The following is a 24,207-nucleotide window of genomic DNA, read 5'->3' as shown; positions in this document are numbered from 1 at the left end:
TTAAACCTTCTTTCATAACTGTAAATTTAATACAAGATTCATCAATTATGAATTGATAAATTTTGTGAACCAAATTTTTTTTTCCTTTACGGACGTTAAAGTGGACTAATTTTACATATTATTTTGCTTTAAATTTATTTATTGGAGTGTGTTACTTACAAAGTTATGCACATGAGATTTTGAATTTTCTTTTCTGATTTTATTAAAAATCAAAACAATGAATAGTGATAATTAATAACTCAATGAGCAACCATGTTTTTTTAGACGTCAATTAACATTTAGGTTTGACTAATTAGTTTATTTTTTTCTTCTTCTTTTTTTATATGTATGATACATCAATTATTACAAACTATATTTTAGCTAAATAGATTCAAAATTATTAAATGAAAAAAATAAAATATTTTCCCTATGTACGTTGAAGTAAACTATTTTTACATATTAGTTTGCTTTGGGTTTATTTTATTGGAGTGTGTTATTTATAAAGTTATGCACATGAGATTTTGGTTTACTTTCTTTTCAATTTGTTAAAAATCAAAATAATGAATACGGATAATTAATAAGTCAATGAGCAACCATATTCTAAAAAATAAAAAAATAGAAAATAAAAAATTAACAATTAAGTTTAACTGTTTAGAGTTTTTTTTTATATATATTATTTATATGTGATACATCAATTATTACGGACTATATTTTAGCTAATAAATTCAAACTTATTAAATGAATATATATATATATATATCTTTATTTTCAAGAATTTGTTTTATATTTGTTATTAAATGGACACTGTTATAGGTTATTATTTTTTGTGTCATTTAATAAAGTTATTTATACATTTAATTTAATTTAACTACAAAATTCTAATGTTATTAGTTTTTATTTAGTTATTTTATTATTTGAAATATATATTTGATAACATTTTATATAACCCGTATAACATACATGTTTAATCTAACTGTGAATATTTAATGATTAACATTAAGGACGCGTTTGACTTACAAAATGTTTTTGTAATGAATGAAATTTTGTAATGGAATTATATTTCGAAAGAATGGAATTTGATGGAATGTTTTTTGTTTTCTTAAAATTTAAGAGAATGAAAGAATCAAATTTCACCCAATAACCCTATGGATTGGAGATTCCATCATTTGATAGAATGTTTACATTCTAATGGAATGAAATTCCATCATCTTTTGACAACCAAACTTAACACGGAATGGAATTCAATTTCAATTCCATCAGAATTTGTGAATCAAACGCGACATAAGAATGTTTGATGATTAACAATAACATGTGAATATAGTGATTATCAACTAATATATTTTTAATAATTAAAATCACAAAATAAATCCATCTAAAATCTCACAATAATTAATTAATTAATTAAATCAAAGTTAAACAAATTTATTTAAAATCTCACAATAATAACCGTTCCCTCCAATAAAAAGATAAAAACTCACAATAATACGGAGTAATATAATAATAATGAATTGATAATAATTAAACATGAAGATCTAAAATACTCACAATAATAATAACCGTTCCCCCCCCCCCCCCCCCCCCCCCCCCCCAAAAAAAAAAGAAAATCGGGCAATAATTAAACGAAAAAAAAATAAATTACACCACCGTCACAACTCACAAGTATCGCTATAAATACCCCTAAAAGAACAAAACCTATACATACACAAAATTTTCTTTTATATAAAAAAATAAAAATAACATAGGGTGGACTCCGCCTGTTTACGTCCTCTCTATCTACGATAACCCTTTTTTCACGATTAACCGCCACTTTTGATCCGTCGTATCCCTACCAATCTCAGGTACTTAATCGATACACACAGATATATGTACCTGTATATATGTATTGTAGTATATTATATCATATTAAATAAAAATTAACTTACTTGTTGATTTGAAGCAATAATTGTGGTTTCAATTTTTCATTATTTAAAATCGTAATACATGTTTGTGCTTGTGTTTTTCAATTTTTTTAAAAATATTTTTATTTATATATTTTAGGATGTATATCTATGTTTTGTATGTGTTGTATATATTGTGTATATATATATGTATTGTTGTGGAAAAAGGATGTGATGTGGTGAACTAGGGTTTTGAGTAAAATAAGTATATATTGTGTATATATATATATGTATAGTATTTTCTATATGTGCTGTAACCATTGTTATTAAAAATCTAATAGGATTTTTCTGCCAATTATTTTGATTGCGTAATTGCTTTCTGATTCATTAACCGTCTCCCTGCGATTTACAGTTTGTTAGGGTTTTGCGACAATGACGATGTCGCAAATGAAGGCTCCTGTTGATTTGGATGAAGGATGGAATTACATGCAGACAGGGATAAAGAAGTTGAAGGATATTCTGGAAGGGCAACCAGAGCAGTTTAGCTCTGAAGAATACATGATGCTATACACGTATTGCTTTTTCGTCAAGTTTTGTTTGTTTTATTAATGTTTTTGAAGTCTCACTAGTAATTTTTTCGGTATTGACTTGCTCTATTTTGTTGATTTGTGTACAGCACCATTTATAACATGTGCACTCAAAAGCCTCCCCATGACTATTCCCAACAGTTGTATGATAAATATAGGGAAGCATTTCAAGAATATATTCGCTCCACGGTAATCTTTTACTTTTTATTTTTTTATTTTTCATGAACTGTATTAGGTTTTTTAATTTCGCAATATAAAAGCATGTAAGATAGAGACAAAAGGTGTATATATATATACAACATACTAGCAAATACTAGTTGGTTACTTGGTTGCATACATCTTTTACTTTTTTTATTTTTCATAAACTGTATTAGGTTTATAATTTTGCAATATAAAAGCATGTAAGATAGAGAAGAAAGGTATATATATATATATATATAGCAGTGGGAATTCATACTAGCAAATACTAGTTGGTTACTTGGTTGCATGGTAAGTTAGTTGCCATTGTAGCCATAAATCTGAGATTTGACCCTTGACTTTAACAATGAGTCTTCAAACTCTTTAAATCTAACCGAACTGATTTTAAAAAACAGGATGCCTTGTCTGCGGTCCGACCGGCTTGACTGATTAGTCCGGCCATGGTTTTTAAAACCATGGTAGACATAGCAACAGATGTGAATGGCTTTCGTGAATTGTATATTTTTTTTCCTTTGTCACTGAGTGGGACCGATTAGTCCGGGCATGTTTTTTTAAAACCATGGTAGACATAGCAACAGATGTGAATGGCTTTCGTGAATTGTATTTTTTTTCCCTTTGTCACTGAGTGGGACCGATTAGTCCGGCCATGGTTTTTAAAACCATGGTAGACATAGCAACAGATGTGAATGGCTTTCGTGAATTGTATATTTTTTTCCCTTTGTCACTGAGTGGGCTAATCAGCAGATATTTTGGCTTAACATGTCATATTGTAGACTTCTATGAATAACAAAGGTCTTCATATATTACATATATATATACATCTCTTTTAAAGTGTGAATATGTTAGTCATAGGTTACATTTTTTCTATTCACTCTTACAAGTTACACTTGAATTTGACTTAATTCATCAAGGTGTTGCCATCATTGAGAGAGAAGCATGATGAGTTTATGTTACGGGAGCTTGTGAAGCGATGGGCAAATCATAAAATTATGGTTAGGTGGCTTTCACGGTTTTTCCACTATCTTGATCGGTATTTCATTGCTCGGAGGTCTCTACCTCCCCTAAATGAAGTAGGCCTTACATGTTTTCGTGAATCGGTTAGTAATTTGCGCACATCATTCTTTATGGTTTTGGTTTCTCTGTCACTAACAAGTCCTGTAAATCCAGGTTTACGAGGAAACTAAGGGTAAAGCTAAAGATGCTGTTATTGCCCTTGTAAGTGCTTTTACTCACTCATACATAATCTTTGCGGCATGTGAATTTTTATTTAATTTTGCTTGTGATACAGATTGACCGTGAACGAGAAGGAGAGCAGATTGATAGAGCATTACTGAAAAATGTTCTTGGTATATATGTCGAGATTGGAATGGGACAAATGGATTGCTATGTGAATGACTTTGAGACTCACATGCTTACTGATTCAGCTGCTTACTATTCTCGAAAAGCATCAAACTGGATCCTGGAAGATTCCTGTCCTGATTACATGTTGAAGGTACATTTTGTCAAGATTTTACTTCCATTTCTGCTGCTATAGTTGTCCATGATACTTACTCTTGCTACTTGTGTTCAATCGTTGTCACTGTTGGTTTTACCAATGAGATTGCAGTGTCTAGCTGTTCACCAATGATAGGGTAGATTTGGGTTATGTCTGATCTCTATTGGGTCAACTGGGTTAAGCTAAAGATTTCAACTAATTATTAGATTTAGTGGGTCAAGTTATCTGGAAGTAATCCGAAGATCTATAATATGCATAAACCCTTTCTAACTTGTCTTCTTTGTTGAAGGAAATGTTGAACTATACTTGTAATATAGTTTGTAATCATATATAATTAAAAAATATCTATAAAGCTTAGAGACTGGATAAATTGTATTTATATGAGCCCAATTCAGCGTCAAGACATTCAAAGAGTTTAAGTGCATAGCAGCTCTCCTAAATCTGTTTTCGAAGGTGTTTGTGGGTCGTCCCAATTCGACGCAACCTGTCTTAACCTACTTGTTGACCTGAACTTTTTTGGATCGAGCTGTTTTGTTCGATTTATTCACCTGATTGATTTGGCTATTTTCTACATGTAATTGTTATATTACATTATCTGTTGGTTTTTGATTTGCCCATTTGCCACCTGTTATTTCAGTATTCTGTATCTGCTAGTTCTATCTTTATTTGATATTTGATCGGCTTCACCTGTGGTATACAGGCTGAAGAGTGCTTAAAAAAGGAAAAAGAAAGGGTCAGTAACTATCTACATGCAAGCACTGAAACGAAGCTTACAGAGGTTAGCTTTTCTCATAAAGTGTTCCTTTAGATTATTAAGTTCAGTTTTTTGTATGGCAATTTGTTGTTTTGGCTCTGATTTCATCATTGTATATTATGTCATATAATGCGTTCTTTTCTTGTGTAGAATGTACAAAATGAGTTGCTGGTTGTATACAGCAGTCAGTTGCTTGAAAAAGAGCATTCTGGATGCCGTACCTTGCTTCGTGATGATAAGGTATTTCATATTCTTGTTAAGAATTTTTTTTTTGAGTTTTTGATCTTGGAACTAAGTTTTGTATTCACTTATAGGTGGATGACCTCTCGAGGATGTTTAGGCTCTTCTCAAAAATTCCCAAAGGATTGGATCCCGTTGCCACTATGTTCAAACAGGTATTAGTTACTCTCGCACAAATTAGGCTATGCTTTTTTTTTGCTGCAGTGCTTGACACTTCTATTCTTTTGGGTACCAGCATGTTACTGCTGAAGGAATGGCTTTAGTTCAACAGGCTGAAGATGCCGCAAGCAATAAGGTAACTGTCGCAATTTGCAACAAATTCAAATTACTTAGCAATTTCCATCCACTACTATTAGAGGAACTTTGCTGCATTTCTATGCTCCTGGTCATAATGTTATTAGTTCTGGATTTCTCATGACAATAATAATGACCTGAAAATGTTTGTTTTGATCCATGGGCACATATTAAGGTGGGACTCTGACCACCTATTGATGGATCGTGGCAGGTAATGTATAATTATAGTCGGATTTAAAACAGGTCGACAGCTGTGTAAAATGTATTCGTACTGTGTTAAACCTCCTAAGTCGTCGTCGTAGTAATCGGGAAATCAGATCGATTTAAAATACAAAATACTATATTATAATACTATAGTGCTAAGTAATATTTTATATAAAAAGGACCCATAACAAAGTTACCATTTTTTCATGTTGCTCATTGGTATGCTTGTTATGTCACCTGTAGCCACATATCCAAATTCAAGAACTTGCTTGATGTTTTATGTCTGGCTTGCTACTTTACAGTTGTACCTAAAAATCTGTCACTATACATATTATTATGCTCTGATTAAGATATAATGGGTTATTAAAGCAGAGAGAAGAAATGTGAGGATATAGGCAATGGTTATGTAGGACTTAATGCTTTACACGTATGATTTTTTAATACTTTAAAAAAGAACATGCTCTTGTAATCACGCTTGAGGATCACTTACAGTACCAGTAAAACGAATGTCAGAGTTATTAAATATTCCCTAATCGCAAGTTATTTTTTTTCTACAGGCAGAAAATGTTGGTGGTCCACAGGAGCAGTTGTTTGTCAGGAAAATTATTGAGTTGCATGACAAGTTCATGGCTTATGTTACCTTATGCTTTGATAATCACACCCTATTTCACAAGGTTAATTGTCTTCCTTTTTAATGTTTGTTTATTTCTGTATTCTTTCAGTGAAGTTTACCTTTTCTTGTTCTTTCTTAAGGCCCTGAAAGAGGCATTTGAGGTTTTTTGCAATAAAGTTGTGGCTGGCTGCTCTAGTGCGGAGCTACTGGCTTCGTATTGTGACAACATCCTCAAAAAGGGTGGTAGCGAGAAGTTGAGTGATGAAGTTATTGAGGAAACCTTGGATAAGGTATAGCATCTGGTCTTTTTTTTTATGGTCATTTCAATAGTACAATTCATTGATCACGGTGATTTGGTTTTGATATTTACAGGTGGTTAAACTTCTTGCTTACATCAGTGATAAAGATCTTTATGCTGAGTTTTATCGGTATATGTTATTAGGATCTTCATTTTTAATATTCTGTATTGGAAGTATTTGGTGTAAAGCTTGATTTTTCTATGTATGTGTTCGCAGGAAAAAACTTTCGAGGCGTTTACTTTTTGACAAAAGTGCAAATGACGATCATGAAAGGTTGATCCTGTCAAAGTTAAAGCAGCAATGTGGTGGACAGTTCACTTCAAAGATGGAGGGCATGGTAATTAACCAACTGGGTCCAAGTTATATGTAGAGTTAGCAACAATAGTTCAATTATTTGTGGATGGGCCAATTTGAGCTATGTTTTGTATTGAATGGGTCAAAAGTATGTTAGCATAAAAGGGAACATGTCAGATGAGTCAGGCTGGTAATAAGGTGAAACCATGCTAATGGTGACAATAATGTCATTTTAACCTGAGTTTTGCATCATGGCCCAACCTGCTGGATCATCTTGCTATCTCTCGTCTTGTGTCTTAGAAATGCAATGTGCTGACTTACTTTGGTCCCTGCTTTCAGGTGACAGATTTGGCATTGGCAAAGGAGAATCACAGTCAGTTCAACGAGTACCTTTCCAATAATTCTCTTGCCAGTCCTGGGATTGATTTGACTGTCACTGTTTTAACTACTGGTTTCTGGCCTAGTTATAAATCTTCTGATCTTAGTCTACCTGAAGAGATGGTAAGCTGTTTTTGAGATTTAGATTGATACATAATGATTAAGATATATCAATTCTGATAACCTGTTGAATTTCAGGTTAAATGTGTTGAGGTATTTAAGGAGTTCTATCAGACAAAAACCAAGCACAGAAAGCTCACATGGATATACTCTCTAGGCACATGCAATGTGAATGGTAAATTTGATCAGAAAACCATAGAGCTGATCTTGGGAACCTACCAGGTAATACTCGAGGGATAGGTTGTGGTAGTAGGGGTGTGTAGAATTTGTACTAGGCCAGAAAGTTTGAAACACCAAATTGTCCCTGAGACCCTGACTGAACCGATAATGTATATGGTCTGGTTCTTCCCTCTTAAATTTTAAAGAGCTGATTTTAATGCTTTTCTTTTAGATTCTAAATTACATTATATTTCTAGAATACTTATTTAAGACGTCTGTGTTATGTGGAACCTAATTGAAATATAAAATCTCGACTTTGTATCTGGTTATGTATCTGGTTTGGGAACGAGTGGTCCAAGGAAAATTTAGACTGATTTACATCCTTTTTTTTGTAATTTTTGGCTTTTTGCGTTGCCTTTTTACTTTTCCTGTTTTTGCTCAGCTCAGATCGGCTTGCTTTTTTTTTTTTATGAAGTTGCATTTTTTTTTACTTCATGTCACTTTTACTATATTATCTATTTATCATTAAAGAAAAAAACCTTTTCAGGCTGCAGCTCTCTTGCTGTTTAATGGGTCTGATAGACTAAGCTATTCAGAAATCAAGGACCATTTAAATCTTGCTGATGAGGATGTTGTGAGATTACTTCAATCACTTTCTTGTGCCAAGTATAAGATTCTAACAAAAGAGCCAGCCTCAAGAACCGTTTCTCAAACTGATTATTTCCAATTTAATTCGAAGTTCACTGATAGGATGAGGAGGATCAGGGTATGTCACACTTAAGAATTCACCATACCTTTTTTCTCCTATTATATATTGGAAACACTGCTAACTTTATTATTTCTTCTATACACCAATCAGATTCCTTTGCCACCTGTGGATGAGAGGAAAAAAGTTGTGGAAGATGTTGACAAGGACCGTCGATATGCTATAGATGCTTCCATTGTTCGTATCATGAAGTCCCGAAAAGTTCTCAACCATCAACAGCTAGTCTCAGAATGTGTGGAGCAGCTAGGTCGCATGTTCAAGGTTTGCCATTTTTTTTATGCATTTGACATATTAATTGTCTTATATCTCACACAGGTTAACTGGTTCTAATAGAAATACACCTCCAACCTTTCGAGGCTATATCCATCATATATCAATTATCAATATATGCTAATATGATCCGTTGAACGATTGATCAAATAGTAACTAAAGGTCTTGTATTTGATATGCAGCCTGATTTTAAGGCGATCAAGAAGAGGATTGAAGATCTGATCACACGAGAATATTTGGAAAGAGACAAGGAGAACCCTCAGATATTCAAGTATTTGGCATGATTGAAAAAAGTAGACCTTTATGGAAGACCAGTGTTTGGTAAATCACATTTTGCTGCAAAGAGGTAGAGCAGGAGTCTGTATGGTCACCAATGAAACGTGACATTCTATGCTGATTATCCTGGGAGTACTGTATTGCAGGCTCTGGGGGGAGGATTGGGTTCTAAGCATTACCTTTTGTGGATATTTTTACTTGACACGGTTTTGTGCAGTTGAATATTGAATTCTGTTAGACCGCTGAAAAATTATTGTTATTTGGTAGAAGTGCTATTAAGTATGCAAAAATATAAGTCGAGTAAATGATTTGATTATTGTTTGGGATTTGGACCCAGACTCATTTGAAACCAGTTGTTGCGGATTTAAGTATCATTCCCAAAAGGGAATGTTTTAAATTGTTTCAGATAACACTCTTATGTGTTGATTTGATCAACAACTGGTTTATCACCTTTGCAGTATGGCAATGCTTTATCTTTTAGTATGGCAATGCCTACAAATCTGTAAAATGCTTAAAATCTGTAAAAACAAGTATTGGTTGGCAGAGTAGGTCATTAGAAGATACAGATTCTTTGATCATTTGCTGTATTTTTGAACATGTATTTTCCATGGCTGACGTCGTCTTTCTGCAAGGATCAAAACTTGGTAAAATTGTTCCCCTCGTATGTCAGAAGTCAAAACTAGAAAGTACCTGATAAAATTATGGCCACCCAGGAATAACTAAACTCAAAGGCCCTTGTCTATCCTTCTCGGTTCTCACACTTAACCAAACAGATAATGTCAATCTTAACTTTCTGATCATGCTAAAGGCATACAGTTGGAGGAACACTTAAAAAACCAAAAATCTGATCTAATTTTGCAAACAATTATTGTTAACTCATCAAACCAGTAAAACAAACTTGATATGTTTGATAGGTGAGACAAGATTTAAGTGTCAAATTTTTATTATACATAAACTCGTAAATGTAATAGTTCTAATGGTGATAGTGTCCCTACATTCCACGTGTATAATTTTTTTTTTAATAGTGTGGATCATTTGCTCGCAACAGGGGATTCAGTTTACGTTCTCTTATCCGGGTCCGCGTTAGAGAGCCCCTCACCCTCAATATCTAGTAAGAGGAGAAACCCCCACTAAACTGTCCGAAAGTACGACATTTAATTGGGGTAAAACCCTCGCCCCTCTGCAAGACTCATACATGCTTCACTGGAGGACTTTATATGAAATTTCTTTTAAATGTCTTTCCTATGTATCGAACTCGAGACCTCCAACATGTAAAACTGGTGCTCAACCATTGAGCTATAATGAGAAATACCCACGTGTAAGTATCTAACCGGTTATCTCGTAAAGATGCATTGTATTTCATAAGTAATGATGATCGATTCTGAAAATTAATTTGTAGGTATCCAAATTATAGAATACTAAGTGTAATTTTCCTTAGAATATATTTTTTTATTAGACAAAGCGGATAAATAACTAACACCCCAACTTTGTTACGCCCACATCGGGTTCGAATCCCGATAATGCCTTAAAAAGTTTGCCCTCCTATGTGTAGATGAATATAACATTGCTAAGAACCCCTTATCTACTTTGTTATGTAGTTAATGCATGAGGCCTATATAGGTGTCACCTAAACGTTCTAAGGTGATATATTGTTCTAAAACTCTGTTATTATAAAAAGCATATTCTATATATTTTAAAGTAGTTGTTCCAGTAACGATCTATACAATGACAAGTGTCTTAAGTTTTTGTGTTAAATCTGTTATCAATGAAAAGTAATTTTCGTTATAAGGAATATGTATTTGTCCAATAGATTTGTGATACTTTGTCATACATTTAATGCATGAGGCCTATATAGTTGTAACCTAAATGATTTTTAAGGTGACTGGATCCAATATATTGTTCTAAAACTCTTATTATCGAAAACATATTTTATAAATTTTGAAGTTGTTTTTTCATTAGATCTATATATACTATGACAAGTATCTTGAATTTTTGTGTGTTAAATCTGTTATCAATAAAAAGTAATTTTGCTAATAATATTAGAATGAGTTTTCAATCTTTTTAACTTTTTGTTTTTATATTCATATCGAAATTAATATTGAAAATTATCCGTACTATTTTGTGAAATGGATCAAATTAAACGTTATATGACCTTTACATAGTAGTGTACAAAAATCGGTTTTTACTCAAACCGACCCAAACCCGACCCGGTTATTTGGACAACGGGACCAAAACCAAATTTGACCTATTGACCAGTTTTGATCGTGTTTGTTTGACAAAAACCAAACCCGACCTAATCTCAACCCGGTTTAAAACGGATAAAAAACCAAAAACCCAAACCGGTTAGTAACCGCCGGGTTGGGTCAAACCCGAACCAGTTAGGGTTAAAACCGGGTGTTGATCGGGTTTAATTACGGGTAGATTTTCAGGCACGGTTTTTTTTGGCACGCTTACCTCTAACTATGGAACGACAAAAGATGATATCAATACATTTAAAGACCAGCCCAAGAAATGAACATCTTTAATGCATACAAATGTCGAGAACTCTTTTTGCTTGCCACTTCAAAATATACTACTTCCTCTGTCCCATATTAAGTGTCATAGTTTGACTTTTTGAGTCTTTCTTTTTCGACTTTGACCGTAAATATTTTTATTTGTGCTATATAACACTTGATATAACATATATGAATGGATTGGGCTTTGAATGTACTTTTCATTAATATAACTTTCATCAACTAATATATAACTCAAACAAAGATATTTACAGTCAAAGTCGAAAGAAAAAGACTTAACCAGTCAAAATATGACAATTAAAATGGGACGGAGATAGTATTTTTTTATTCGAGTAGAAAAACTTACTCTATTATTTATTTTTATAATTTTACAAGGTAAGGAATAAAAATGAATACAAAGAAAGGAAAAAAATAAGATTAATTGACAATGCAACAACAAATGAAGTCTTCCAATACCCCGCCTTTACTGAGATTGATAAATATTTTTTCTCACAAATGTGCACTTAACGTCAATATCTGAATCTTCAAGTTCTTTAACCCAAATTATAAGTCCATATCTTTCCAAGATCCCATAGAAGTAGTTAAGAGGAATACCCGAAAAGAACTCCATTTGAACTATCCAACTGTTGCTTTAATTAGTTTGTACATTAGAACTTCTAAGATGAACTTTATCTAAAGCATTGAGACCATTGTATAGTCCCTTTACACTCATTCAGAATTATGATATCCCTGCTCTTTGAGATCCTGAATGTCACACTTATCACACCGTCGAAAACATACAACCCTGGTGATCAGGATCCTCAAAAACCAGACCCAGACTCCTAAATCCAGAAATTCTGAACCTCTTTCAGATCGAGTAAATCCAAATTACGCATATCTTACCACATAAACATTGCCAATGCTTACAATTAAAAGACCGTGGCCAGATGTCACATTTCTTGCTTCCTCTCCTTGATGGCTATACTAAAAGAGGGATGAGTGGAAAGACCATTTAGGTATTGATAAATACCAAAGCTTGGACAATTTAAATCTCAACTAATACAGAAAATAAATAATGTCCGGGGAAGGTTTACTCATTGCACCCATGTAACACAATGCTTTTATAACAAATTCGTGAATCTCATTCTCTCATACATACATATTCTTCTAAGGTCCATACGGTTGGCCTCTCTTTATACAAGCAAAAATGCAATAGAAATTATGCTTTATCATCATTATCATCCTCGTCAGGGTATTTGACCACCACTTACCTGATAAAAAGAAGATAATAGATCAAAAATCATCATAACCATAATGAAGAAACCAAAAAAATTCAATTGCATCAACAAAACTACTATTATACAGGGTTGAATACATTTCCAAACACTTATCCCTATTATATATTGTAATATGTCATATGAGACCGAAATGTTTTTGTTATGCTTAGTGATTTCAAAAAAAAAGTTACAATAAAATCTCACCTGTCAACCATCTTCAATGCTACATTAGGTATTTACTCGACAATTTCCGCCACTGCTGAATGTAATCTAACTCAACGACACCATTATATACAGAATATCAACTGCGACAACACCAAAATAACAATCAATACTTACACAAAACTTTGACAAAAAAAAATAAAAAATGTAAGGTTGGTTTATATGCCATCTGCGTACCTTGAAAAGAAAAACTTGACGTCAAGGCTTTACAAATGACAATCAAGATAACAAATTAACAGCGACGAATTAATCTTTTCTCACTGTTGTTTCAAAACCATCCTCACTAAAACAAACACTAATCTGATCAAAATCTTTAATCTGCAGGTTTTGTTTGATCAGAATTGGATCTTAACTCCTTATTTGTATTGGGAAGTAATGCAGTTCAACTAGTACTGTACAGTTGTACAAAGGGTGTTCAAAAAATCCACCAGAAATTTTCTCGTTTGAAAATCCGCAAGATTCAAATGGATAAACACGCGATTTATAGCTGAGAGATCCACCAGATGCATCAATTACCAGGAAATCACTTGCTAATTACTTCCATTGCAACTCGTACAATTTGTAATAATCCTTCAATGTCTTGAAAGTTGAAATCAAGAGCTGGTTTAATTACTTCCTTATGATTGGCATGTTCTGGTTGTGACCCAGAGGCTGCAAATGCAATCTGAGATCTCCTAGAAGCTTCCATTGCAAAGTTAACATCTTGTGCCTGCCAAAGACTTCAAATGTGAGATGCCAAATGAACAATCGCACGGCAGGTCAAAACAGGTTTCAGTCGAAGGAAATTTTTAAAAGATGATCTAAACAAGTCAGTTTATGTCCACCATTTATATAACGTAGCAAATAAGATCATGGAAACTATATACTATCATGTTAAAATTAAACTTCTTTGCTTGAATGAAACAACTTAGAAAGTTGTAAGCATATCTAGTTATGAATACATTTTTGGCTTTTTGACTAGTATCGTTTTTGGGAAGTTCCAAGTTTCACCCATTTGATACCTTGGAAGTAAGAGATAATACAAAACGTCCCACATTTAGGTATATGGTCAACAACCCAAATATAGCCACCTCTAGTTGCAACAAGTAATCAACTGGTATCCAAGGGTGCACTTACAAAGTTAAGAATGCGCAAAAAGTTGGGTTTACTTCGAGCAGCAATTACATGATTTCCACCAAGTTGAGGATCATTAACACCCTTGAGTAGGGCAACTTTGTCAACAACAGCCGGGTTGTTCAAGTTATCGATATCGGAGGCGGATGAAGAAGGAGACTCGCCTATAAATTCAGAGCAAAAGAAGCATACAAAGTGGTTAACACAAATTTAGAATTGCAAACATTCCTTTTGGAAAGATCCCAAGGAAAGTTAGCCTGTTTGGCTGTTCATTATGAAATACAAACATTTGCTGTTATTGTTTGGTATTAAGAGAACATTTTGCTATTTGATCAATAGTACATCATTCCATTATATGTTGAAGCAAAAGTTGTGATTTTCACAGCATAGAGAAAGTACAAGGGAAGTGAGTCTTGGAAGAAAAGAGCAGTTTTCAGTAAACTAATAACAGACTTGCACTTCATTCCTAATTTGATCATTGAGCTTTATCATAACTAAAGCCCTTGTGCTTTTAAAATTTAATATTATCAGTGATTTTAGTCGGAAACATATAAAATGCATTAATTTAGGCATTTTACCCTACTTGCAGCATTCCCTTTTACTCCAGATACACAGGGAATCATAATAAAGGTTTTAGAAAGTTGGATGGTTTTAGTAACCATTATAGAAATTAAGTTGCTATTATTACAATTCTTCTGAGAAAGTACAGATAAAACAAACACACCTGTAGGACCTGTTAGAGTCGTTTGCAGTTCCTGCCTATCCTTCGAGGCACTAGTATGTGATGAATAAACCACCTTTAAGTATGCAACCTCAGCTAATTTGTATGCTAGTGCTGCAGCAGCCATTTCTTTCGATTTCTCATATTCGTGGGCAACATACCTATTAATAATAATTGATTAAAAATCATTTCTTCAACTTACTTTAAGGATTAGATATCTAGATTGAAGTTAAAGTAGTAACGTCAGAAGAATGGTTAATTCAAAAAGAAAAAAAAAGCCATCTAGATGTCACTTACTCGCAAAGTTTTGCAGTACTACTGTACATGCCCGTAGACTGAATCATATCACTATGTTTGCCACTCTCGGTATAATTAGATTCTAATACAGAAGATCCATAAAGAAACTTAAGGGCTGCCTGGAAATACAGCGAATTACTCTCATGATTTGATCCATTATTCTGCGAAAATCCAAGTTATGTTAATCAAGCAACGTAACACAAAGAAACATAGCTTTAAAAGATAGTGTTTGGATGTGCTTTTGTCGGTTGAAGTCGTAATAATCAGATAAATATTTGTTCGACTGTTTGGCAAATTTCAATTAGTAAAGAAAGTAATAGATAACACAATGCTATAATTAACTTTACTCTAACAATCTGTTGTTTGGTATCAGCTTATAACTCAAAACTAATTATTTGTCCCCTAGGTAAATAGGTTTACCCAGCACTAAAAACTGTGAAGAAAACCACTCAGAGGTGGTGATTTTGAGTTTTAACATTTACATACCAATGGATTCTTGTTATTGTAGATCTCTAATGGATGTAAAATAAAATAGATATAGAACAGCTTGAAAGGGAACACAACTCAAATGGATCCAAAAAGTTGAGTGGGTCAAAAGTAGCCCTCGATGTTATTTAAATGCATAAACTTTCTTAACCATTTTATTCAAAAACTTTTTTCACTAACTATTTATGATAGATATAAACGTTAGACATGTTGAGTTGCCATTTTATGAATCAATACAAAATGTACTTGGTCTGGATAAAACTGTTTTGACAAAGTAAGTAGCAATCACTTTTCAAATGCACACCCAAACACCCCTTATAAGTAAAAAAAATTGTGTAACCTTAAGACGATCAGCCATGTGTTTCAGAGCTTTCGCTTCTTTTATTGCACTTGCAGCCTGACTCGATGATTCCCGTCTGAGTGGACTTGGGGTTCCCCTATTCCTGTTTGGGGTCGGATGTCTTGTACTCAAGGACTGATTTCCATTCTGATTTTCAGCTTTCTTTTTCTGCTTAATCGCTTTTGATGCATCACTACCTTCGACACCATCTACTGACAAAGTCTTATCACCATTTTCTTTATGAGAACCCACAAAAGGTTGTGGAGGACGTGAGGTTTCGTTTTGAACTTTACCAGAAGGTGGTAAAGAGTGCGGTTTAACTCTTCCAGACACATCCTTTTTTGAAGATCTTTCACCATCACGTTCAATTGGAAGATTTTGCTTTAAATCCTGGATTGAGTGTGGTTTTACAGAAGATTCTTTATTCAAAGCAGACCCATTTTCAATCTTATCGAAATTAACGGGTAGTTTATCTTGAGATCTATTTCGTCCCCCCTTTGACTTTTCTTCATATGGAGGGACATTTGAATTTTCATTCGTACGTTCAGATTTTTTAAGATTAACCCTCTCAATATCAGATTTAGAACTCCTATGTTTTTCTTTAGATCTTGAAGATGATCCTTTCCCACTTTTTCTTCTTTCTGCGGTATGGCCTTTGACTAGCGTTTGTGCCCCTAAGGGTTCAAATTCAGCAAAAGGTACAGTTTCCACCTTCTCTAAAGATTCCACTACATCTAATCCATTTTTGGTTGATCGGTAATTTCCTCTATCGTCCTCCCAATCTTTTTTAGGACTCCCATGATTTTGAGAATTATTAACACCTTCAATGTTCCTTCTTGAGGATGTAAACTTATCAGGATTTAAGATCCTTAAAGGAGATGAAGAAACTGACTCCACCGGTGACCCTTTTGCTTCATGGTTATTGGTTTTAGTTCTATGAGAGCCTGAAACCTTCGAAGAGCTTGAAGTCGCTGCCAATGAAGTATGCACAGGCACATCTCTTCTAGGATTATCTAGAAGTCTACCTTTTTCTTCCTCCCAGGACTCGGGTATTTTCGCTTTTTTCCCCTTCTTCTGTCCAGTTTCACTCGTTTCTTCTACCTGGGAATCATCAAATTCAGTAGATTTCCTTTTTCTTGCAGCATCTCTTTCCTCACATAATTCATTTTGATTTTTGTGGTTTATGCCCAAATCTCTTGAAGTAGATTTTGTATCTTTGGGGCGGTCATCATATTTTCGATGGTCCTTCTTAAAAGGTAAATCAGCATTGGAGCTATTAATTGCCTTAAAGACAGCTCCACCATGGTCAGAAGTCCAATCTTTATCCGTTCGACAATTATCATCCGTTTTGACTTTCTTGGAATCTCTAGAATTATCTTGACTGCCCTCTCTTCTGTTCTTAATCTTCAAATGAAGAGCATTATTACCTGTGCAAGTATAGAACCAACAAGATACGCATTGAATACTTGATAACAATACAAGTAGAGATGAAAAAATGGACACGTCAAGTGGGTTCAGCAAAGGTCAAATGAGCGATTTAGCGGTCAAATTCAACACAGATTGGGCCAGGCTGAGATGACCAGCATAATACTTCTCCTTTTTTTGAAAAAGTTGCAAATAACTAATGTTAAAAGTGGTAATACCTCCCCCTCCCCCCCCCCAAAAAAAAAAAAAAATAAACCCACCCAATATTATCACATATTTAGAATAATAACGTAGCTTTTTAGTAAAGCAATTTAGATCGTTTTATGCCTTCAATTATTTGACATGTTCAACCCATTTGATCTATGACTCATTTTTAGTTGAATCTTTTTTACCCCGTGGAGATGACACAAACCAAATCAGTCCATTTGTACATAAATGAGTTGAAATTGCCACATCTACATAAAAGAATATGTCAAATCAGCTTCATTAAAAATACCTTCATCCACAAAATTTTCACGTAGTTTCTTCTTTTCTTTATGCTTAAATTTGTGCTTTTCTGTAATCAAACTACTAGACTGTCCAGAATCTTGAAATTCCGGTTCCATAACAAGGGGGGACTGGTTGGCTCCATTTAGGCTTCTCGTTTTATTTGAGGTTTGAAGGTTCCTTTTTGTAGAGTTAGAAGACAAAGAAGGTCTTTCCGGCTTTGGTTCGTTTGGTAGATCTTTCATTCCATGCTTTTTCTTCATACCAACTGGTTGACCAAAAGGTTGGTGTCGTTGATCCAGGTGTAGAGGGTCAATCATCATCAATTCTGACTGAGATGCTCCAGGTTGCACAGGCTGAAAACCATGAACTGCAGGAGCCGGGCCAAGAAAGTGTGTGGCCATAGCCTTGGTGGTTTCCTCCTGACTGATGCTGCACCGATTCATTCCAGGCCTATTCATGTAACAAATGTTTTAAATACTAGGAAAAGAAAGAATTGACTAATTAAAACATTTTTGCATATAACACAGCTAAGTTAGTAGCGATGTATTTTCAGCAACAACCTCCCCCGTAAACAGTTTAGCCAATCCGAAGAAAGATTTGTGGCTTCTTGAATCATCTTACTGGGGTTTTAACCATTACTCTTGCAAGAAATGAAACAAAGTCTGAAAGAATGAGAGATTTGGGTATATCTCATGGCTAACATGTCAAATGCGTAAACCAGATGCTAAAAGAAACTATGTCAAGCAAGTCAAAATATGGTGCAAAACGTATTTTCGACCTTCCAAATAATTTTAATAACGATAATATATTCTTCTAATTACAATAAAATCTTAAAAACAATAAAGAAAATGAGCAAAAGAAGTGTTATGCTGTAAATATTTCCCATTTTACCCTTAATAGAAAATTTCCATTTTGACCCAAGCCTGTTTTCCCCATCAGCCAATCCTCCGACACACCCATTTTGCCACCTCAAATAACGTTTGACACTTGATTGCCCAAATTGGCAAATTCACCGCCTTTAGCAAGCTTAAATGTTTCTCTCGGTATCATTTTTTGCAACACACTGATGGTGGTTTGAAGGTATAACTCTTCCAAGAAAGAGAAACAATAACTTTACAATTGTAGTGAATAAAGAGAACTTACAGCCAATCAAGCATGCTACAGAGCCATTTCTCAGGAAGGCTGCCTGGATTTACACCGCGTGGAAGAAGCCTCCATTTCTCACATTTGTCACAGCAAACCCAGTCGTCGTTGACTACGGCAGTCACTGTTGCAGAAGTTCCATCAGGAACAGGCACACCAATTCCCACCGGGCCTGCTACGGGATGTACTATCGAAGATGGTTTTGGACCCTTTTTCCCATTTAGTCTATCTTTTGACAAAACGTTACTTTCCAAAGTACCTTTTTCAGTCACTCTCTGGTTCTTTGGCTTGTCCATCAAAGGCTTATCCTCCAATGGCAAGTCATCGCCATCTTCAAGTTCGGGATCAAGTTCCCCAAAGAAATCTTTGTATGTTTCCCTCGCTTTTCCGTTATTGTGTTTTGGATCTTCCACTTTTGATTTGTAAGGGTGGTTCTTATTTTTGGAAGCAGATTCATTCTTCATATTCATTTTCAAATCCTCTACACCTTGAAAACCATTTTCCAAACTTTGTCTTCCATTTGATTTCTTTTTGCTTCCAGAAGATGACATCATCAGTGTTGAAGCATCTTTTTCATGTGATGTAACTCCTTGAGCAGCCTTCTGCTTTGGAGGCTTTGCCAATCCATTATCAACAATTTTACCACTTTTTGAAACATCTGACTCAGATTTTGTAGGCAAATTAACAACCTTCTCATCAGACGTTGAGTTGCCAACCACACGCTCCTTTTTGTAAGGTTTCTCTATCCGAAAATCATCATGGTTAACTGGATCCGGAGATTCTTCTTTTGGAACAACAGATGGTTCACTCTTAAAAGCACCTTTTCTAAAATCCAAAGCATTGCCCTGTGTATCTGATATAGGAAGCTTTGAAGCGTTGGAAACAAGTGCTTCACCAGACCAATTATTGTCGGCTTCCTTCTTTGTAACATTTTTTCCAGTTACTGGTTCCATTGGAGCATAATTATTCTCGATCTTTGGCTTCTTCTCAGATAAAAATTTCCCAGCCTTATAATTAAACTTATCAACTTTAGATGTACTTTCGTGGCTTTGTTTGTGCACAGAGCCGCAGCTACTATCCTCTCGTTTTTCGTTTTCCGTCAAAAATAAGAGATTATAGGGGAGAGGGGATAACAATAAACCCCCAAGAACTGGAAATGACGTCATCATCTGTTGCAGAATCAAAATGAAAATATATATTATTAGAAAGGTTTTACATAGACAATAGAGTTGGAAACTTCGACCCATTTACCTAATGGATCGATTCGAGTCATATTTATCACAAACTGGTCAAATTTGTAAAGCTTAATAACTTAGCTAACATAATGGGTCAAAATCAAAAGTCACCCAAAGCCCCACTGTATTGGCCACCGTTTATTAATAAAATCACAATTATGAGGTGGTATAGTTTCTGTATCGGTACTAATGGGACTCAATACATAAGCTATCATATAATTTAATGAAAAATAGACAAAAGATGTCGGTGGGTCAGCCCAACCCAAACCCATTTGTTTTAATATGTTACTGAACTAAACTATCAAGTCTATTATGCCAGCTCTAGAAAATATACAAATAACCAAAGATTTTAGGAACGTTTACGAACCTCAAGAATACTAGTGGGGGATTCATCACGAGGGGTGTCACGGGGCACATGGCAGATATCATTGCTATCTAAGGGACTAGCTTCTAATGAAGATGAAGGAGAGACATCAAGGCCAAGTCCACTGTAGATTTCAGCCTTTTTTCGAGTCGACAAGTTATCTGATCCAACTTTGATCCGAACCTTTAGTGACTTCGGGTCAGAAGTGTTGGCAAAATTTATGTTAACTGGTTGTTGCCCATTAGAGGCAAACTTGTCACCACCCTTACCAGATGACACGTGCACTTCTTGTTTCACTTTACCATTCATTGACGGACCCTTTGGTGCTGCTGGTACACCACCAGTCAAAAGTAGTCCATGTCTTGTTGGTAGAGAGGCATTTGATACAGAAACTGGGTGATGACGACCACCCTGTGTAGGAACATAATTGAATATTTTGTGCAAAATTAAGCACAAGTCCCGTGAGGGAATCAACATTGTTGTGAAAATATCAACAAAACCAAAGCTTACCAACAAAACAACACACAGAGATTACGAACCACCACAGCTCATCGTTAATGTCAGCTTACACCAATTAGACTCTATCTGATTAGGGTATTACACTATCATAACATATCCATTTGGAAATTGCACCCAAACAGTTTTTATTTTTTTTTACATAACTAAACACTAAAGATCTTTTGTGTAGGGTATGCCTAAGCATTTTCAATAGAACGTGTAGGTATACCTATTATGTTGATTACGTAGGTATCACTTGAAAGTTGAAATTTCTCAACCATAACAGAATTCGTTCACTCCTCTGTGAATGACTTTTTATCAATGGGATGGTATAAAACCTCATTTATAGAAGTAAATGTTTCTAATATGTCAACAAAAATCCAAAAATATTATATAAGTGAACCACAGGCATCTCAATAGGGGTAAGTGCAATAATGTGAATGAATCACATAGTTCACCTTAACGAATTCAAAAAGACTACTAAAGTTTAAACAGCCATTAACCATGGCATTAAAAGAGCTATAGTACGATAATAATAGTGGGTTTTAAAATGTAAAGACTATAGGGTTTTTATATGAACACCAAGTTAATTTTGACCATAAACACAAACTTTACCCCAATTATAGATGACCCGCTAATCATAAAACAACAAACTACCTCTATAAGCAGATCGTTCGGAGATATGGATGCGCTAGTGAAAGGAGCTTTTGGTGGTGTCTTTGGATGAGGGCAAGCAGGAGAACGCTGATAAGTGGGCAAGAAAGAACCGTATCCCCCAAACTTTGCCCCTGCAAATAAGGTACAAATGCTAGAATCAGCATTCCAGCACTTTTAGTTGGGGAGTTACCAACGATCTGCTACTTCTTTAACTTACCCAAATTTTCAGCTGAAACTCCACCTTCAAAGTCCTTCTGAAAATGTCCCAACACATCTTGAAGTTTTTCATCCTTCAACGATTAAAACAAGAAGATTTATGAGAACAAAGAAATACTCTCTTCAACAGGATAAGATGAGAATAACATAGCATGTCATTAAATATGATAAAGTGTAAACTCAAAATTAGTCACATTTGCTACTTTACTTCGAATGAATAAAACAAAACAACTACAATGAATAGCTACACAAATTCAATGCCAAGGCAACTATAAGAATCTCGCTCACTGTTCATGACTAAAGAACGAACAAGGGTAAAGTTAATGTATTTATTATACACATTTATTACATTATATGAATTATAAGATGACTTCATAGGCACAAAAACATAAATATCGTGTATATAAAAATAAATACACCACTATCATAAATTTGTATCCTTGCAAGATACATTCACATCGCACATATAAACGCACAATAGTTCAATGGTGACCTATTAGTTGTTTCTATATCCTAAGTCAAGGTTCAAAAGCCAACTCAAAAAGTAATCGCTCTAAAAATCCAAACCATTACACTTCCATGGCTATAAAGGTTCAACCAATATAAAACACTTACTAGGCTTCCAATGATCTTCTCCAAAACGAGGGTAAAAGATAACAAAAAGGTACAATGTAGCTAAAAATCCAATACACACAATCAGATACATACATACATACAGAATAACCAACCAATATATATACATACAAGTCATCAAAACATAGATCCAGCCATTAAAGGCATCGAATTTAGCTTGAAAACAATGCACATTCACTATTAAATACACAACTTTATAAATAAATAAAAAGGAAAACTTTTTTCTTACAAGATAAGAGAGAGCAACATCAGGGTCAATTGTTGAATTATTGTCGTCATCATCATCATCCTCATCATCGTCATAATCATGATTATTATAATTACTATTAATATTGATATTATTATTAATATTAATGTTGTTCTGAAAACAAGCCTCCCCTTCTTCAAGTTCAGTTTCTAAATCCATATCTTCAACACCATAACTGAAACTTAACCCCTTCCTATCATCTCTACTCCCAACAGAAATCATCCAAAACCAAAAACCCACAAAATTTTATTATTTATATTATATATAGGCTTATTATATATAATAATAATAATCTTAATGAATATATTAAAATTTGCTTGAACAAACCGCAATGAAACTTAAAAATCTCATCGACCCGTTTCAAATAAACGAAAACCCATCAAAAACCACAAAGGAATTCTCTCAAAAACATCAAGATCGGAAATTTAGAAAATAATAATAATTATTGATATTTTATTTAAAAAAATATATAATTTACAGGAAATAAAAAATTGGAAGCTTGAGTGGATTGATGATCTACGAACAAAATTGGGGGTTGGATCGTTTTGAAGCTGAATCAAATCGATGAGCGATGAAAAGAAACAAAAATGGAGGAGACTCTGGTTTTGGTGTACAGCTGCCGCTTTTTTTTTTTTTTTCTATATTTTATTTATTTATTATTATTATTACCATTTTTATTTTTATTTGCTGCTTGTAAGTAAAGATTTTATTATTTCATGTTAAAAGAAATATGATTTTATTAAGGGTTTTGTTAGTGAAAGCCCTAAATTATTAGTAAAAACTAATTGGGTGCATTAAAATTTGTACTTTGTTGTTAGAAAAATCAGGGGTCGATTTTTAATATATAATGTACAAGTTTTTAAGCATGTAATATGTTGTTAGTGACAGTCTTTAGGGCTGTCATTATCATTTTCCTTTTATTAATGTATTTAATTTTTTTTGTATCTATTTGTATTTATGTAATAGATTATGTTAGATATTTTCTAAATGAAATTAAATTTTGGTTATATTTAATTTTTAAACAGTTTAATAAACTTTTAACTAGAATATATTGCAAGGGTGATAATGTTAGCCGACATATATTACCAACCAACCGGCTTTGGATCGGCTAACTATATAAAAGTAAATTTGTATTATAGGACATTTATTTTATTTGTTGAATTATAAAGGACATGAACTTTACTATATTTTTTTCTGAACATTTAATCGGGATGTTATATTAAGAAAACCTTACCATATAATGTTAAAACCGTACACGTATTTTAAAAAACAAGATGTTAACTATGGACCTTGACAAATATTAAAAGAAAACTTACCTAACAAGATAACTATTAAGCCAATAAACTAGGCGATAAGTATAAACTAAAATATGGTAAAGATCGACTATATTTTACTAATTCTAATACATGTACCACTTGAAGTTTTTGAACTATGTTTTTAAATTTGCTTTAACAAAAATAATAAAATAAAAAAGGTATTCTTCAAAAAATTATTCACCACCACAAATCATGTTATAATTCTATCATGAATGGAAATAGTAAGTTAAACA

The 24,207-nt window shown here is 33.8% G+C and overlaps 2 protein-coding genes across 3 annotated transcripts; one reads left to right on the top strand and one right to left on the bottom strand.

Annotated features, from left to right (window-relative positions):
* The first annotated feature begins 1,688 nt into the window (after positions 1-1,688).
* On the top strand, positions 1,689-9,093 carry LOC122590733 (cullin-1). Its single transcript, XM_043762909.1, has 19 exons — positions 1,689-1,817; positions 2,269-2,428; positions 2,533-2,632; positions 3,553-3,738; positions 3,809-3,856; positions 3,930-4,133; positions 4,837-4,914; positions 5,041-5,130; positions 5,205-5,285; positions 5,366-5,425; positions 6,186-6,302; positions 6,382-6,531; positions 6,614-6,669; positions 6,757-6,877; positions 7,174-7,335; positions 7,411-7,554; positions 8,039-8,257; positions 8,351-8,518; positions 8,710-9,093. Exons 2-19 carry the CDS (start codon positions 2,289-2,291, stop codon positions 8,809-8,811), a joined length of 2,226 nt encoding a protein of 741 aa, XP_043618844.1. The 5' UTR covers positions 1,689-1,817; positions 2,269-2,288; the 3' UTR covers positions 8,812-9,093.
* A 3,299-nt stretch (positions 9,094-12,392) lies between these two features.
* On the bottom strand, positions 12,393-23,112 carry LOC122590669 (cysteine-tryptophan domain-containing zinc finger protein 3-like). Of its 2 annotated transcripts, XM_043762840.1 has the most exons (13): positions 22,641-23,112; positions 21,780-21,852; positions 21,563-21,693; positions 20,411-20,818; positions 18,809-19,977; positions 17,673-18,115; positions 15,752-17,178; positions 14,926-15,086; positions 14,632-14,789; positions 13,911-14,071; positions 12,972-13,503; positions 12,777-12,877; positions 12,393-12,566 (listed from the first exon to the last, which is right to left on the bottom strand). In XM_043762840.1, the coding sequence occupies exons 1-11, from the start codon at positions 22,878-22,880 to the stop codon at positions 13,318-13,320; spliced, it is 4,557 nt and encodes a 1,518-aa protein (XP_043618775.1). In that variant the 5' UTR covers positions 22,881-23,112; the 3' UTR covers positions 12,393-12,566; positions 12,777-12,877; positions 12,972-13,317. The 2 variants fall into 2 exon arrangements, with proteins under 2 accessions (XP_043618775.1, XP_043618776.1); XM_043762841.1 differs by lacking the exons at positions 21,563-21,693; positions 21,780-21,852; positions 22,641-23,112 and adding an exon at positions 20,918-21,139.
* Positions 23,113-24,207: the final 1,095 nt, after the last annotated feature.

The sequence above is a fragment of the Erigeron canadensis genome, chromosome 3 (assembly GCF_010389155.1).
Source record: "Erigeron canadensis isolate Cc75 chromosome 3, C_canadensis_v1, whole genome shotgun sequence".
Classification (NCBI taxonomy): Eukaryota; Viridiplantae; Streptophyta; class Magnoliopsida; order Asterales; family Asteraceae; genus Erigeron; species Erigeron canadensis.
Note: the sequence above shows the minus strand (reverse complement) of the source record. Positions and strands in the feature narration are given on the sequence as shown.